The 17,520-nt window shown below is 39.2% G+C and overlaps 1 protein-coding gene across 6 annotated transcripts in view; it reads left to right on the top strand.

Annotated features, from left to right (window-relative positions):
* Positions 1 to 16,351, top strand: part of EPB41L3 (erythrocyte membrane protein band 4.1 like 3) — a 102,118-nt gene extending 85,767 nt beyond the window's left edge. For 2 of the 6 annotated variants that reach the window (XM_082046333.1, XM_082046332.1), the window contains exons 13-20: positions 2,070 to 2,261; positions 5,664 to 5,738; positions 8,897 to 9,271; positions 10,315 to 10,446; positions 10,866 to 10,964; positions 12,056 to 12,136; positions 12,401 to 12,517; positions 13,777 to 16,351. In XM_082046333.1, coding sequence (XP_081902459.1) covers positions 2,070 to 2,261; positions 5,664 to 5,738; positions 8,897 to 9,271; positions 10,315 to 10,446; positions 10,866 to 10,964; positions 12,056 to 12,136; positions 12,401 to 12,511 — 1,065 coding nt within the window. In that variant the 3' untranslated portion in view covers positions 12,512 to 12,517; positions 13,777 to 16,351. Of the gene's footprint in view, positions 1 to 1,318; positions 1,355 to 2,069; positions 2,262 to 5,663; positions 5,739 to 8,896; positions 9,272 to 10,314; positions 10,447 to 10,865; positions 10,965 to 12,055; positions 12,137 to 12,400; positions 12,518 to 13,776 lie in introns of all 6 variants that reach the window. The other 4 variants (XM_082046336.1, XM_082046335.1, XM_082046337.1 and 1 more) reach the window with 3 other exon arrangements.
* The last annotated feature ends 1,169 nt before the right edge of the window (positions 16,352 to 17,520 follow it).

Below are 17,520 nucleotides of genomic sequence, written 5' to 3'. Positions count from 1 at the left end.
AACATGGTATAAAGACCGTGCAGGCAAATTCAACCCTGTGTGACTCCACTGAAGTGCATATAATGCTTTCATAATTAATATGGTTGTAGCTGCAAATATGAGCTGAATTAAACTGACATCTGCTAGAAGACAGGGTCTTACCACAAACACTGCTGTAGGTTTTCGGTAGGATCTCATTAATATTTAAAACTGTTACAATTATTGTCAAGGAAGAATTCTCTGTATGATGTGTCAGGGCAATTCGGCCTTAGCTGTAAATAGAATAGATTAGAGCTGAGTTATAAAGTTGTCAACAGGTAAAGATTTTCCCATGAGTCATTTGACTAATTAGGACCACATGAAAAATTAAAAATAAAATAGTGGCACAAGCATTAAAAGAATCCAAATGGAGCAATAACATAAAATCTGCTGAGGTGAATCTGGGGTACAAAATGTTTTCAAGTGCCTCTTGCACTGTATGGCTTCAGGCATTGAGCTATACAGAAAGTAAAACATAATCCTAAACCCATGACATTTAAAATGTTCAGTTTATTCATCAAAAACGCATGTTAATCTCCCTATCCTCCATCCTTATTTTAGGGGAGAATATTTTGTGAACCTTAATTATCCTTCTGGATACCTGACTTTCAAAATATGTGGTATACTTGCCATCTGAAAATTCAGCCCTCAGAAACTGGGCTGCTTTGGCAGTCCATATTGAATTGCTTTCAAAGATGTGAGGCGAGTTTGAGCTGAAATGTGGCAATTCCAGAAGATGACCTCTGCAGATAGATCCTGAAAGAATATATACAGTCTAAATATGAAATAAAATTATATAAATGCAGAATGGGTCTGAGGTTAAGGAAATAGCATTTTTAGCAAATAAAATGTGTTGCATTCTGTAAAAAGTGTTGCGGGTCTTTTACCCATGGTGAGTTAACACAAAGCTCAGCCTCTGTCCCAGGAGGTGTTTAAACTCTGGGATTACAGACTTCCAAAGAATTTACTGTTCCCATTTGGTCCTAAATCAGCCACGATCTCAGTGAGAAGGTCCAACTGCTGCTCCCTAAATAGAGATCTATGAACGTGGAGCACACCAATGTTATTTGGAAAATGTTTAATATTTTTTCGCTCACAATAAACAAGTTTGAAAAGAGGAGACTTGCTCTGAGTTAGGAGAATGTGCAAAGTCAGCCAGTGGGTCTAGTCCTTTTCATTAAGCCCTTAACACAGAGAAAATGTGATTTTAACCTAGCGTGTTCCTCTCACCAGTTTTTGTAAAGGCTTTGGTCATTCGCGTGTGTAAGGTGTTGTTTTCCAATCTTTCTCATGCTGGCAGTCGGATCAAGAGGAAGATGGAGATCTAAAGGCACAGGTAACAGAAAAGAAAGGTCCAGATGTTGCTCAAGTACCAATGTTGGAGGTGTTCACCTCTCTCAGCATGTTATTGTTGGTTCTCTGTGAAGAAATGTGTAGAAACAGCATTTTGTATCCTTTCAATATTGTGTCCCTTACCTTTCCCTTTCTTTTTCACTTCTTTCAGAATAGTCTGATTAAGCGAATACAGGGTGAAAATGTGTATGTCAAACATAGTAATCTTATGTTAGAGGTTGGTATTGGTATATACCAGTGCATGTCCGTACATGTGTGTTAGTTTTAGTGGTAAACTGTGAATCTGCACTATGATGCATGAACTGTGTATTCCCACCTGCTAATAAATTAAATAGATTTTTTTTTTCTCAGATTATGATGACTCCTCTAACTTGTACTATAAATATATATATGCGTGCACGTATGTGTGTGTGCGTCCACGCGCATATGTATGTTTGTTTGAAGCCTCTTTATCAGGTGTAAATCATAGCAATACAGTGAAGCTCTTCAAGGGTACTTTTAAATTCACTTGTATGAGATATGCTATGCTGTTATCTTTCAAAATGCCACATTTTCACAGAGTGTTGTGTTAGTGCTGTGCTGCCCGGCTCCCTGAGATGTTCCTTCCCTCCTTACTAACAAAGTTGTGTGTTTTGGCTCTAAAATTTGGTCGGCTTAGGATGTATTACGAACTGCTCTGTTCTTTTAAAACTGTCCAGGACCTAGACAAAACCCAGGAAGATCTGATGAAACATCAGACCAATATAAGCGAGCTGAAACGCACCTTCTTGGAAACCTCCACAGAAACGGCTGTGTCTAATGAGTGGGAGAAGAGGCTTTCCACATCTCCCGTTCGGCTTGCAGCAAGGCAGGAGGAAGCTCCTATGATTGAACCACTAGTGCCTGAAGAGGTCAGCGGGAGCTGAAAGGCTTCATTACGTATTTGTCTTATTCAGTTTTACTTATAATAGCTCTCAGTACATTTAGAGGCCATAATTAGAGGCCATTCCCCACTTGCAGGTGCTCCCTTTTTCTCAGGACTCAGGCTCTAGCAGCAAACATGCAAGGAATAACAGATACCTTTTATGTGTATGTGTATATATATATATATATATATATAGTTGGAGTATGAAATTTGCTGTAAGCCACGTGACAGAATTGGGTCTCTTTGAGGGTGCGAAATGCAGCCTTCCTTACAGGTTCAGTGAGCTTGAGGAAGTCCAGCCATGCGTGAAAGAAACTGTGAAGGTGATGGAAAGAAAATTTAAATAATGGTGATGGGTTGGGAGCGGCACTGTAGTGGGACGGACTGGGAGTACGGTACCAAGCCTGACAAGAAAATACAGGGCAAAGGGGGCAGAACTCTCTCCATCTTTGAAGACGAGAGAGAAATAAGGATGATAATTAGACCTGCTTGGCCAGTGCCATAAGGGAACCGATAGCTGCTGTAGTTGGCTGGATACTGTTCCATTGAAGACCCACTGCAGATTGCTAAGTGTGTGCATTTTAATGCAGTGTGCATGCATGAAAAAAATCTTGCTTGCTGTGCAGTCTTGAAGTGTTTGCAAGGAACTTGTCAAATAAAAAGCCTCCTTTTATTTAGTTTGTGGGTAGGTAGTGAGATGTAGAGGTAACAATGTAACGTGTAACATTCATGTTGTCATAAAATACATAGATCTTCAAAAAAAAAGCAGGGAATCTTGATTTAAATCCAGTAGAGCAAAAAGAAATATGCTTGTGTGGTCTGTATGAAGATTAATCTTTTTGTTCTGTTTTGAATGTATATCCAGTTTATTTTTCTACTGGAACAACCTTTATGATCACCACTTGTTTTTAGCATTACAGACCAATAAATGGTCACAAAATTTGCCTCTATCCCCCCGCCCCAGCACTGATGTAATGTTGTAAGGAACTCAGAAAAAAGGGGATGGGAAGTATAATTTGAAAGAATCTTCTGCTTTCTTTCCCACCTTAGAGGTTGGCATAGCTGATCCACAGCTCTCTGAGGAGAGGAATCCCTGGAAGCAGATAGAACTTCTCAGCTTCTCCTCTTAGGGAAATGGATGTTGCCAAGAAACAGGCTCCACTTCCTCTTCTCTCACATTATACCCACCTAATGGGTGGGTGATACAGGCATCAGATATGCATTAGAGTGGCCATCAAGTTGGATTAAAATATCTAAAAAGCAGACTCAGTGCCCAAAGTTTACCTTTTGGAGGGAGGACTGAGGAGTCTTATTGTTGTTCCTACTGCCTTCCTGGTTTAGGAATCGTAAGAGATCCTACAACCATGTTTGGTTGTAGTTAAAAGTATGGGTTTACTTTCTTAAAATTGTAATAAAGTGTGTATAATAAGTGTAATAAACTGAATGCATTTCACATTTTAAAGATGTAAGGAACTGTTGAATAGGGAGTGGCTGGCTAGCTGAGCCTGAATCAGAGGAAGGAAACTTATAACCCCCTCACTTTATTACGTGTCTTTTTTACTTTAAATATTTAATAACAATTTTTAATTAAAATGCACAAGCAGTAGCAAAACATTACACAGTTATATAGGCTTCACCATGACCAAACACATCTGAATTTAGCCATTCGTTTGGAAAGGAAAAGAGCAAGAGATATCCTTATCTGGTAACTCTTCTCTTACTAGAAGAAAAGGACTTGCTCAAAAGCAGCGTCCAGACACTATACCTTATATGCATTTAAGTAAGCTACAGCTGTCCCACCGAATCTCATCCAAATGAAGGTGTTTCTGTGGAAAAATGTGAATGGATTTGAGCTATCAGAGCCTAACTCTGAGGTGTCTTCTGGCAGTAAAGGACCCCTGCTGTAGATAACATCTGACTATCCTTCTTGGTCCCACTAAGTCAGGTGGTTTAAGTTCACATGTCCTGCTGAGAGAGGAATTTGATAGGGAAAAAATGAAGTCATGTATGAGTCAAAATCAGCACCTTACAGGACAGAGAGCATGCAGAACCAGCTTATGTAGTAGCTGCTTCTAGTCAAAGTAGTCACATGTTTAACTCAGAATATCCACTTCAGAAATGTATTAATTGCTGTTACCTGTAACTCTTTAGTATAATAAAACAAGAACAGAAAGGGAAAAGTTGCCTTTTCAAAATACGTAGTTTGAGCATTTGGCACCTGTGTGTGTTTGGTCAGTTTGACTTTAAACCCATATGGTCATCCATTGGTTTCTTACAATAGTAGGAGAAATACTTTGTTTTTCTTTAGTTATAAAAAACATAGGTTTAAATATCTGCCATAATGATGGCCAGATAGCTACAGAACATGAAAGCCATCGTATTAACAAACTCCCTGACAGTGTCTAGTCTAATCTGGATTGGAATAAACCAGCACTTTAGAAATAAAGAATTTAAGCAACTCATTGCAGTCAGTTAGCTGAGTCATTTCTGCCTCTCTAGTTTCTAGCTTTGTATCTGCCTTTCAATGTGTACCTTTCTTCTCCAGTACATGGAGTATACATCTTTAAAACAGTACCCTACTACCATGCCAGTCATAGTACTTCCATCGGCATGTCTGATGAGGACACTGGCCATTGAACTGGGTAGAAAGGGTTTGGCAAGAAACCTGCTTTGCTCTGCAGGGCCTGACTTGTTCTAGCCAGATGAAAAAGGTAGCCAGCCCAGAAGGTGAGCTCAAAAGGCTTAGGAAAACTGAATCTTACCAACCCAACATTTAAAACTTTCTCCATTGGTCAAGCTGCAGAGATAGTCTTACCATTTTCACAGCATCAGGAAGGCACATACGGGGTAACAATGATGAGGATTTTGGTGTCACACTATAGCGATGATATAGCAATGGTTAGCTTCCTGCATCAGAAAAAGACTGAGACTTCTTGCCACCTGTAACAAGAAAAGGAGAGCTGAAATGTTTGCAGGGAAGGTCTTCCATCTGCATCAGCAGGGAAGGCTGCAAACTCAGGAAACAGCTAAAGGCAGGGTGAAGGTGGAGGGACTTGCTCTAGAATGTTGATGAAAGTTGGCAACAGACATGATCAGATGAATAACATAAGAGGAAATGAACACAGTGTGTCCATGCCCAGGTGTTATTCGATTTAGTGTTTTTCCTGCTATGCGAGCAATATGCTTATGTCTGCATTTGTCATGGAGTGACACTGATTTCACTTCTTATTGGAAACCTCGTTGCTGTAAAATTATTCTGTTTAATTCTGTTTCTTAATTTACCATGCAATTAATAATTTGTAGATTAGAGAAATAGGATGAGCTATTGTAAAGTATAGTGGTCTTTATACCCTCCATTTACTAAAACCATTTATTCCCCTGACATTAGACCAAAGAAGAAACAGAAAAATCAGAAAAACTCATATTTTTGCAGAAGGGAGGTACTACATTCCTTGAAATGCAGGTAAAAACAAACAATACCTTATTGAAATGCAGTCAGGCTGGCAATGATTTATTATTTTATTACATATCTTCCTTTCCAAACCACTTTTTTGTTTTGTTTTGTTTTGAATATGATTTCGTATGTTCCAGATAAAGATGTAATCTGGGGGCCAAATTCTGAGAAATGAGTCCTCTCCAAAGCTTATGGCTTCTTAATAGAGACTGAGTTCTCTACTAGTTAGAAATCTACTTGCACGGTACTGTTTGTGGATGTTGTTTGCAGTTATGCATGCATTTCCAGCATAAACATCACTGAGAACTTCATGGTGAATGCAGCACTTCTGTTATTAGAATGAATTTCCTTTATACTGTCAAGTGAATTCAGATTATGCTGAGTGATGGTGAACTTTCTATTCTTATTGGTTTTTCTATTAGCCAAGTGTGATAGAGAAGAAGCTGCAGGAAGGAGAATCTGCTGGCACTTTGGTTACTTCTCATCAAATCATTATCCAGAAAAGTATCCCATCATCCCTAGAGGTTATTTTTAATTCATTCGATTTTAAACTACCACATTTGCTTAGTTAAAATCAAATGTTACAGTCTTAAGGTCAAATATGTGGATGCTGATTGCATAGACAAAGCCAATCACATAGCATATTTGCATAAGGAGGAAAAAAGATAGAGCATTAATTTCAGTTCAGTGTCTTTAGCATTAAGGCATTTACTATGTTGTACTACTCGATTTCAACAATGCTGAAAGGGGTTGATGTTATTCTAATGAAAACAAATTCATTGCAGGCTACAGCTACATACAAATACATGCTATTCTAAAACCTCGTCAACAGTGTGTTTGTGACAAGTGGGGAATGGTTGAATGGGCTTATTTGCCCTATTTTTGCAATTTGATTTTGACAGCAGCATTATGAACCATTGTGATACATGATTTTTAACCTCAGGATGATTCCAATAATAATTTTAAATGATGTGCTAAAACTCTGTTTTGCTTCAAATGAATATAGAAATAGTGAGGCAAAAGTCATTTTTTGTGTCCAAGTTATATGGGCCTCTAAGGGGAGGGAATATGCAAAGAAATCGTATTTTGCCTAACGTGATTCTGTTTAGTTGTTTGATAACTGCTCTAAAAGGTACAATGGTAAAAGTTATCATATGCTTTGACAAGAGGCAGCATTGATTTCTTAAAAGTCTTCATACTTTAGTGCTCCTGAAGTACAGATAAACCTTCAGATATTCTAATTTAGCTTTTATATCTCAAATATAGGGCACTGAGGATTGGGTTATTATAGACAAAATACCATCTGAGGTAGTTGATGGTGAATCGAAAAAAAATCTGGCGTACAAAGTAGTGACTGTGAGCAGTAAATCCACCTTTCCACCTGAGATGTTAAAATCCAGTACCATTCTAATGCAGAGCTTTGAGGACTTGGAAGGTGAAATAAAATCCAAAGAGGAGAATAAGCAGAAAATGTTCACCTTAGGAAAGTCCTATGATACTGTATCTGGGAAAATTGTAACCATGACAAGTAAAGCTAAAGAGAGTGAGAAAGCAGTACAGCCTTCAGTAGAAGCTTTGCAAAAAATGGAAAGGGAAGTGCAAGAATCTGTGAAAATCATTCCTGTAGTGGCTGAGTATGAAATCCTTGAGCCTGTCACTGATGAGAAAGCCAGGCGGGGATCCGACGTGCAGAGCACGAAAAGAAAGCTGTCCGACTCTCTGACACCTATAAAAGAAGCAGAATCTCAGTTGCAAAGTCCTGAAGAGGAAAGTTTGAAAAAGACACTAAAGATGGACGAGGATTTGCAGTTACATGGTACACTGGGAAGCTTGCAGCTTGGCAAAGCAGAAAAACACCTTGGCAGTGAAGCTGCAAAAGCAGGGGCATTTGCCCGGAGAGATAAGAGCCTGTCTGAGTGGAGATATTCCAGAGAACAGCCATTTACCATTGCTACTGCTCACTATGTTACTGAGTCGTCCACGTCAAAAGTAGTGGTAACAAGTGGCTTTGACTTCGTGCCATGGTTTAAAGATTAAAGCATGACTTCTTTTAGGCAATCCCTTCACACCACCCTTCCTTTCAGTCTTCTCACTGCCTGGCTTTATGTTGACAGCAGCCAACCCAGCTTATTTTTTTTTTCCCCTCATACTTTGAATCCAGCCCAGAGTCTGAAGCAGACATTATACAAGGCTTTCAACCTTCCTAGTTTATTTAAAGATCCATGTTACTGAAATGTAGTATTGCTGCTGTGGCTTATTAATAAAAGAAAAAAAAAAATAGGATTGCTTGAACCAGCAAAATGCCAACGCTAACAACTATGCTTCGTAACTGTTGCTTACTGTTGTTTGCTCTGATTTATTTTCCCATTCTTTTCCTGTTTCCAACCTCTCTGCGCCCCCGCAGCCTTCTCTCCCTTTCCTCCTCTCTGCCTCCGGTTTTGGCAATTAATAAGTCTGTGCATGTAGGTCTGCCTTTCTTCTGTGTGTGACTCTACATTTCTTTGTCTATTTAGACTAAACAGTCCACCGGTGAAAAAACCTTGGATGGTTCAGATATCTTCAGTTTAATAGAGTCTGCCAGAAAACCAACTGAGTTCATAGGAGGGGTTACTTCTACTTCACAGAGCTGGGCTCAGGTGGCCGTTTGATTCCCTCCATCGATGTTATAACTGCACGCCAATTACTTTTGCTTTTTATTTTGTTTCCTGATTTTATGTATAACTTGGAACCTATATAACTAGTGCATGTATTGGTGTGCCTTTTCCTTTGTTAAAATAGACCACAATAGAAACTTCACTGAAAATAAATTTTTTTTAAAAAAAAGGGTGGGGTTTCTCTCATTTCACTTTATTTTGGTCATTTTGCAGGGTGCTGTATTTTGCCTTTATAAAACTCACACAAAATACCAATGAGAAAAACACTGTGGAATTTTTATTCGCTTCTAAAAATTGTACTTCTTGCTTTGGTTTTTCATTTCTTCTATTGTGAAAATGTCCTGAGAGTGAAAATCCATACAACGTGAGAGACATAAATTGGCAAAATGTAATACCCCTTTTTTTTTTTTTATTTATGTTCACAGAACATTAAGCTGAGGAGCTGTTGCAAGTAGTACTGTCTGCTTCTGACACTGATGTTTTTGTTGTTTTTTTTTTCCTCTTTCTTTGCAGAAAATAGATACAACAACATCTCAGGAGGTAACTTCCAGTGAAATGAAGCAAGCAGCTCACCCGCCCCAGGATGTGGTGAAGAAGGTTGTACAGGAGACTGTGGTTATCGAGGAGAGACACGGGCCAAGCGTGCAGGCGAGCGGGGATCCTGCTAAAGCAGCCGGACTTGTGCTGGATGCAGTGACTACTGTTGTGAAAGGGAAGGATGGCTCTGCTGAGACTGAGGGAGCGAAGGAGGAGAAAAGGGAGGAGGCTCAGAAAGCCCTGACCAAACAAGGAGTTGTCACTGATGCTGCTTCTTCATGTGAGCAAGTGGAGGAGCACAGTACGACAGTCCACCTTCCAGGGTCTTTGGAAAGAAAATCTCATTTTGAGGTAACTCATTAAATCAGTCATGTCTGTGCTGAATTGTGAAACGTAGGCAGTAGTGGACTAAGCTAATTCTTGCCGTGGAAAGCAAAGTGTACCAAGCTTGTACGATTGCATCTTTACAGCAGGCAGTTTTTTTTCTCCTCCTGCTTCTTCCTTGTATGGCACCTTCAAGGCTCGTTGCTGTTTTCCATTATTGGCAAAATGCCAGGCCTATGTTACTTAAAAGCACTTTTCATGCTACAGAGGAATGCTTAATTCAGTGGCATGTTATGCAATGGATAACAAGGATTCATCGAGTGCTCTCTTTGGAAAGGTCTGTCAAAACTGGCAAAGTTCCTGTGTCCTCAAAAAAAGAAAATATGGGTTTTTTTTCCATGCTTGGTACAGTTGTAAATAAATATACTGTGTCTTAAACAACATAGGTGCCTTATCTTAGCCCTGTTACCAAAATTTCAAGGACTGGTTTGTGGAAGGGTTAAAAAAAACTTGTTCTTTTTTTTTTTCTGAGAGCTGAATGGAAGATTAAGCCTGAGTAGCATTCGTTCTCTTGTCATTTTAAGAAGATGTATAATCCCAGGACGGCTAAGGTCGGAAGGGACCTCTGGGGGTCATCTGGTCCATCCCCCTGATCAAGCAGAGTTACACAGAGCCAGTTGCCCAGGGCCATGTCCAGATGGCTTTCAGATATCTTCAAAGATGGAGCCTGCACAACCTCCTTGGGCAATCTTTGCCAGTGCTCAATCATCCTCACAGGAAAAAAAGTGTTTCCTGCTGTTCAGAGAGAGCTTCTTGTGTTTCAAATTGTGCCCATTGCCTCTTGTAGTGTTTACATCTTTTCTAAAGTTTGTTTTCATGAAATCCAGGATAGTGCTAAATGTTGCCAGCATTTTGTACATTTATGTACCACTATAATTAAGATAATTTTCTCTCTTTTCTTAAACACACTTTTTAGCTGTTCCTCCTCCTTTCCCAAGGGAAAAAAAAACATTCTGAGAAATCTGTTAGCCTTGCTAAATGTTTCAATTCCTTTTTTTTTGTTCACACAGTCACCACTTGTGAAGACTGAAACTATCAGTTTCAGCACTGTTTCTGCTGATGGGGAAAACCTTGAAATTTCCACAAAGGAAGTGCCAGTAGTCCATACAGAAACAAAAACCATCACATATGAGTCTTCTCAGGTAAGAAATTCTGCAAAAGCCAGGTTCTAATTTAAAATAACCTTAAGGAACACATATTTCTTCACCCATTTTTAGTGTATGCCTTAGTGTAAACCATTCTAAGCTGTTCAAGTACTAAATATTAGCATGAGGAAGATGTGTGCAAGTGCAGTTTACCTGAGGGTGACCCTCATGTCCTGGCCTTTCAAGAACATTGATGACACTACAAATTTCAAAGCCTCAGCTTCTCATCTGTCCTTCCAGAAGCAAAGAGGAGTCTCCACATGAAATACTGACTCATGATCACCCCAATAGCAGTTATTTCCCTACTATTAGATATGAAGAACAGTAGAAATAGGGAAGTTCAGCCAGTCCAGTTATCACCTCTCTGTGCTCAGAAGCATGTTTTTGATGATTGTTTGTCTCTTTTGGTTCTCTAGGTGGATTGTGGTGCTGACTCAGAACCAGGTGTATTGATGAGTGCACAGACTATCACATCTGAAACTACCAGCACTACAACCACCACACACATCACCAAAGTGAGTCCTCAGAAAACAAGGAAGGGTTTTTTCACAAGGGTGTATGTTTTCTTAGCTTCAGTTCTATTATGTACTTGAAATGTAGACACACGCTTATATTCTCTGGACAAAATCCTGTCTATTCTAGGCATCTGTCTTCATTCACCTGTATTTGGCTCTATAGGCTTTATTAATGCTCAACCAAGGACTTGACAAGAGTCCTGAGAATCACAAACCCTTAGGGTATGTCTATGCAAGGACAAAACATTGTTGTGCAGAACACTTGAGTTAGCTGCAAATACTGTCTGGAACTGGAAGCAGTGTAGCCACATTGGCATCGTATGGTAGCCAAGAAGCAATAATTTGCCTGACATGAGGCTTCCTTGACTTGACTATACTGCCTTTGAGTCCTGAGCTATTATTCCTGCACAGTGTTGAAAGCACATGGTAAATCTGTATCATGTAGTCAGAACAGGACAAGCAGTTGGCTGAGAGGCTGCGGTGGCATTGCTGGGTGGTACCCTAAGGAACTTGCCCACAGACAGGCAGAAAGTTTATGGCTGCACAAACAAATGATGTTGGGTCTTCCAAGTTCCAAGACAACATCTAAATAACAGTTCCTAAGCAGAAACTTGTTAGTGCCATGACATCTCTTCTACCAACATTTACCATGGACAGAATTTCATCTTTCTGCAGTGAAATTCACCCTTCAGTAGAGGAGCTATCGTACCACTCTGTATATCCTTCTGAAGCCTGCAGTTGGACTTAACTAGGTACTAATATGGGCCGTCTGTATGTCCATTATTTTCTTCATGGGATGAATTTACTGGAAATACCTGCCATTTTTTACATAGAAACATCTCTCCTGACATGTATACAGGTTGATTAGAATCATAAAATAATCCTCGTTGGGAAGACCTCTGGAGGTCATCTAGTCCATTCAGAGCAGGCCAACTTTAGAGCTGCTCTGGTCGCAGTTCAGAGTTGTCCCCTCTGTGTGTGCTGTTTGAGGTAGTTCGGTCATGTCTGTGTTCCTGCACTGATCATTCTCTGGATGAGCAGCAGCACTCTTTAAAGTAAGTTACTGACATGCATTTGTCCCTCCCATCTAGACTGTGAAAGGAGGCATCTCAGAGACAAGAATTGAAAAACGAATAGTCATCACAGGAGATGCAGATATTGACCATGATCAGGTAAAGTCTATAAACTGCTAAGGGCTACCCTGAAAACTGCCAAAGAGAACATTTCCAAACATTGCTTTAAAAGATACTATTCATACCGGGATGCCTTAAATGAAACTGGATTAGTAGTTAAATCAGTGATGGTATATTTCATATTTTAATCATCTTCCTCATTTGTAAATTGTGTAATATCTCATGAATCTCTCCACCTTGCTACTGATCATGCATGTTCCACCTCCTTTTTGTTTTTGCCCTTCTGTGGTTTCCTTGGGATAGGCGCTGGCTCAGGCAATTAAAGAAGCCAAAGAGCAGCACCCTGACATGTCAGTGACCAAAGTAGTGGTACATAAAGAGACAGAAATCACACCAGAAGATGGAGAGGATTGACCACAGGTAAGAGGACTAGATGATTTTCTTAGGCATTTACTGGGCTGGCATGTTGCAAGGGTTTCTACCATAACTCACCTCTAACCCTTTGCTTTCTCTCACTGGCATTTGCAAGTTGCATTTGTGCTGGTTATCAGTTCTGGTATATGAATGTAAACCACATTCAGCTCTAAACATCTTTCTTCATTTAATGGTGCCAGCTAGAGAAAGAGAAACTACTCATTTGCTTTTGTTGGCTCTTTGAAAAGTCCTCATTGTCCATGCTTTGGTACAGTCTAATTTTCTAATTCTGAAGTCAAAAAAATCTGTTGTCTGCTTTTATGTCATTTAAGAACAAAACCAGTTTGTTCTTAAAGGTATGTATTTTGTTTAAAAATGCCATTGTTTAAAAATACCAACAGCTGCTTTATTAATGTGCCATGCAGATATGTTACAAATTAAGCTTTAATTCCCAACTTGCAAAGATATGGTCCAACTTGCTTTTGTTTTTTTGTTTAAACCCAGTGAATCAGTGCGTCAGTATTTGGATGTCTTGGCTTGTCCCTGAAAGAACATTTTATGTTTTAAAGCAGCATTGTTTATCAGGATGAGATGATAATGCAGCTTTTCTTGTGTGAAGCTTTCTTTCTGTAAAGGCATGCTCTCCAATTGCGGCTGGCTAAACAGATGTCTTAATACTACGATATTTATTCTGTGTGCAAAAACATGTCATGCATACTAACCTGCTATGCAAAAGCCGTTAATGCCAGCACCATTGCACAAAATGCTTTGAATGCTATATGCAGAAGAGGGTGGGGGAAAAAAAAGCTGCTTGTCTGATTTGTTTAAATCAATAGCAGCCTTTTATTCTTAAAACAATATAAATTCCTTAGCATTTGGTGTAAGTAGCAGAGTGTGATGTACTGCACCTTTTGAAGCTCTTTTGCTCACCTGCTTTTGGATATACAAACCATAGGAAAAAAAAAATTGGAATTCTGGTATGTTATTTATTTGGAAGATGGAGCCAGTCACTGAGAAGTGAGTAGCCATGATTCTTGTGCTATTCTGCTAATTGTTTCAGAGACAACAAATTGTGTCTTCCTTAGAAGTCTATTGATGTCGCTAATTCTTTCCATTGGCATCAGTGGACTTTGGATTTGGGCCAAGTTGCTTATACTGGGATGATGCTGTTTTCAAATAGCTTTTTTTACTCGAACAAATTGACAAAATCTCCTTTGCAAGAGAGTAGTTGCTTCAAATAATTAACTCAGTTCTCTTTCCTGCAGGAATGACCTAGTTTGCATATGAATCCGGACATGCACACCAGTAGGAATACGAGAGCCCATACGGAGTCTCAGTTCCAACCTGACTGACTTGTATCTGTCTATGGAAAATTTCAGTACAGAAGAATTGATCTTGACTGTTAATAAAGAAACTGGCAGAGATACCTTCCCATAGAAAGCAATCTGAATCAGCAGCAGTTAAACAATATTGCATGAAGCAACGATAAAATTACAGAGAAGCAGCATTTTTAATTTTCTTAAAATGTCTAAGTTTTCAGCTATACCTGCACGTTCATAAACAATATAAACAGTGATCTCATGTAACACATAAACAGTTCATGCCTTTCACAGTTTATGAAAGTCTAAACAAATTAAAATTTGTTAGGTGGCAAGCCTTTTGTTTACGGATATTGTAAATGAAGATTACCCCCAAAATGCTAGAAGCTGTATAGGTACTGTGTATAATGTTTTACCACACATTAGATGTGCCAATAACACAGTTTATTCAGTAAACAACTTGAATCTTATATTTGTTTGATCTGGTTTTATTACTGCCCGATAAAAGATGATGAATCTTTACTCTTATCAAAATATTTAAATGCTTACGAAGTGTGCTTTGTATACCTGACTGAATACCTTATGAGGTAGTAATGATTTTAGTATACTAACTTTAAAGATTTTTGTCAGCGTTGTTCAGAGTCAGCTTCCAGTCACCCTTCACAGATCCTAACCTTGTAAATTATATGTAGTTATTTTGGAGAAAAAAAAATTCTGTATTTTACTTAGTTTTCAGCATTAGAAAATTATTAATCTGAAATAACCGTGATGGTTTTCTATTGATTTCCCTTTTGTTCTCAAAAGAAAAAAAAGAGAAAAAAATCTGTTTGAAAATCTGGTCAGCATTTACTATCTAGTTCAGAGTCAAGCCTTAACCTGTACAGAACATCCACTGAAAACTCGTTAGTGTCCAGCTATAATACCCACTGAAGGGATAGCGTCCATTACACTGTCAGCTGCATCACAACACATGGTGAATGTATGTTTCTGCATAGTGAAATAAAAGTGGTAAATGCATCCAAAATTGTATCGTTCTGTGTCTAAAAGCACCTAGTGTTTTTTAATAATCAAAACATTAAGTTAACATTTGTAAGACATCACAGGTTTTACTCATCTGCAGAGTAGACACATTTTGTCTTCAGCGGCTGAGCTTGCACTGTACAGACAGTTGGAGTTAGAAGAGAATCCGAAGGGATAACAGTGTTCACCTTTGGGCAAATGATGTTGGCAAAGGAAAAGGAGTATTTGGTTCCTTCTGCTTTCTCTGGCTGTGTAACATTTCACCGAAGCTACATGAAGGATTTAATGGTTGCTTATAAAGTAAAGGCCAGTAGTGCTTGATCCAGATCCACTCTCTGCTCTGAAACATGGAAAAAATTCTCTTTGAAGCAGGACTTATCAGTTCCTTTTTTTTGCTACTTTGCCACATCTCGTTGACACTCCCCTGATGATAGTTCAAGAGAAGTTCCTAACAATTAATTCACTGTTCAATATGTATTTCTTTGCAGGATTGAAAGAAATGAATACAAGCAGACTTTTCAGGACATAAAGGGCCAAATTTGCCCTTCATTGTTTACACAGGGCTCCCTCACATTGAAGTCAATGGATTTGGCTTCAGTGGAGAGCAGGATTTGACCCGGTGACTTGTTAATAAATGTTTATTTTCTTAATTTAGAAAGAAAAATAGTATATATAGAGAGAATAACCTGTAGATAATAATTCAAAGTAATATCCCAAGGCTTTTAAAGCTTTGCCCTTAGTCTCCAAAATGTCCTCCTTCCACCACCCATTCTTCATGCCTTTAATCCAGAGTGTTAACTATGTAACTCCCCTTACCACCGTCCTTGCTTACCCCTCGCCTCATGGCCAATGCAAAGATTACAGGCTGTTGTGATCTTTGATGGACCTCTCTTCCTCCTCCTGCTCCAAGAGCATCTCTGTTCTCTGCCCTCTCAGTGACAGTAGGCTCAGCTCCCTGGTGCTGCCAACACCTGGCAGTATCCAGGGATGGAGGAGGTACTCGCCCTGTGTCTCAGCAAATGTCATGCCAGGTCCTCACCGCTGCATCAAGAGTTTAAAAATAGACTCTGAAGCCATATTGATCCTCCTTCAGGTGCCCCTCATGTTGTCAGCTAAGAAACAGCATTGTATTACCTCAGAGAGATGCGAGGCGACTGCACAGCCTTCTCTCCAGAGTTAGTGTTATGTTTTAGCATGGCTTGAGGAGATTGTACTATGGTGATACTGCACAGTATGTACGCTGCCTAAAGATATTGTATCGTAAGAAGTTAGTCTCCTTAGAACGCTCACCACTAAGATACAGCCGAAGCGTGTGCAAACTATGAGGAGATGAGAGTGGACAGGCAAGGACACCTTGGTGCCACTGTTGGCAGTAGACCCTTGTCTAGGGGATGGTTCCTGGAAGTGATAGCTTTGGTTTTTGTTAGAAACTGTTTCTTGGGTTGTCTGCCTAATGCTGTGCCACATGAAATAAAGAACACCTGCCTGTTTCTACAAACCATCTTTTGTCTCTGTCTCTTCTCATTTATTGTTGGTCTTTGTCCAGCTTCTCCACATAAAACAGCTTAGAAAACAAACCATCAAATATTATGTTGTTTGCAAGCACCATTATGAACACAGGAGACAGCCTCACTTGGTGGAACTGGAGTCGCAGCTTCAGGATGTGAGACCTGGCTGCGCTTCACCATTGAGGTAAGGGACCAAAATGGCCAGGCAGAGCTTTGCATACTAGGCAAGACTGGGCATAGCAAGCAACCACAGCAATTGTGACCATTACAGATACATAAAGACTTAATACATTGCTGTGGCATTTTTAAGGCTGTTTGAAATCACTTAACATTTATCCCTCTGAAGTTTTTAAAGGCTGTCCCATCACAAATGGCAAATAATGGTGTTCTGTGTTCAAGCAGCTCAGAAAAATTTTAATGGGCCTGTAAATCCAGGTATTAGATCAAAGCAAGGGTTTAACAGCTTCATCTTACTTCTTCCTAGAGCAGATTTAGGCAGCTGGTAAGATGATATAGCTCACCTGTACAACAATTTATATCTGCTGAGATTTGTAGTTCCATATAAATAGTTCCTCATGGCAAATAAATAGGCTTCAATTTGGCAAACACCCTGACATTTGACAAATCTCGCTGCAGATTTCTTGCCTTAACACAAAATAGTTCTCTCGGCTAAGATCAAAAGGCCCATTACAAACTTCAACATTACATCTTTGCTCTTCACAGGTAATAAGGGTGAGGTAAAGAAATCTGTTCCCCTTTTTTATATGGGAGCAATAATGGTTCAGGTTCTGCAGAGCTGGGAATCAAACCTTAATTTTTTTAGTCATTTTTCCTAGTCTAGTCTATTAAAAGTTTGCAACATGCCTGAGGCAATGCTAAGATACATTGCAAGATTTTTTTTTATGTTTGTTAAACACAGCAGCAGCACATATGATATACTCTTAACTGTATTGCTCAAACAAAATCCTGTTTGATCAAACTGACTGGCATCATTTTATATTCTTAGTTACCATATACTCAGAGACCCTACACCCCTACACGAGAAAATGTTCCTAAGGAACACAGTTCAAACTAATACCAAAGGAAACCTCATTTTCATTTGACTTCAGCTATTACAAAGCGTTAAGAAGAAAGTGGTGCTTTTCAAGTTACGTATATCCTA

Source organism: Streptopelia decaocto (assembly GCF_964273445.1).
Source record: "Streptopelia decaocto genome assembly, chromosome: 2".
NCBI classification, from domain to species: domain Eukaryota; kingdom Metazoa; phylum Chordata; class Aves; order Columbiformes; family Columbidae; genus Streptopelia; species Streptopelia decaocto.
This window is presented reverse-complemented; position numbering and strand designations above follow the sequence as displayed.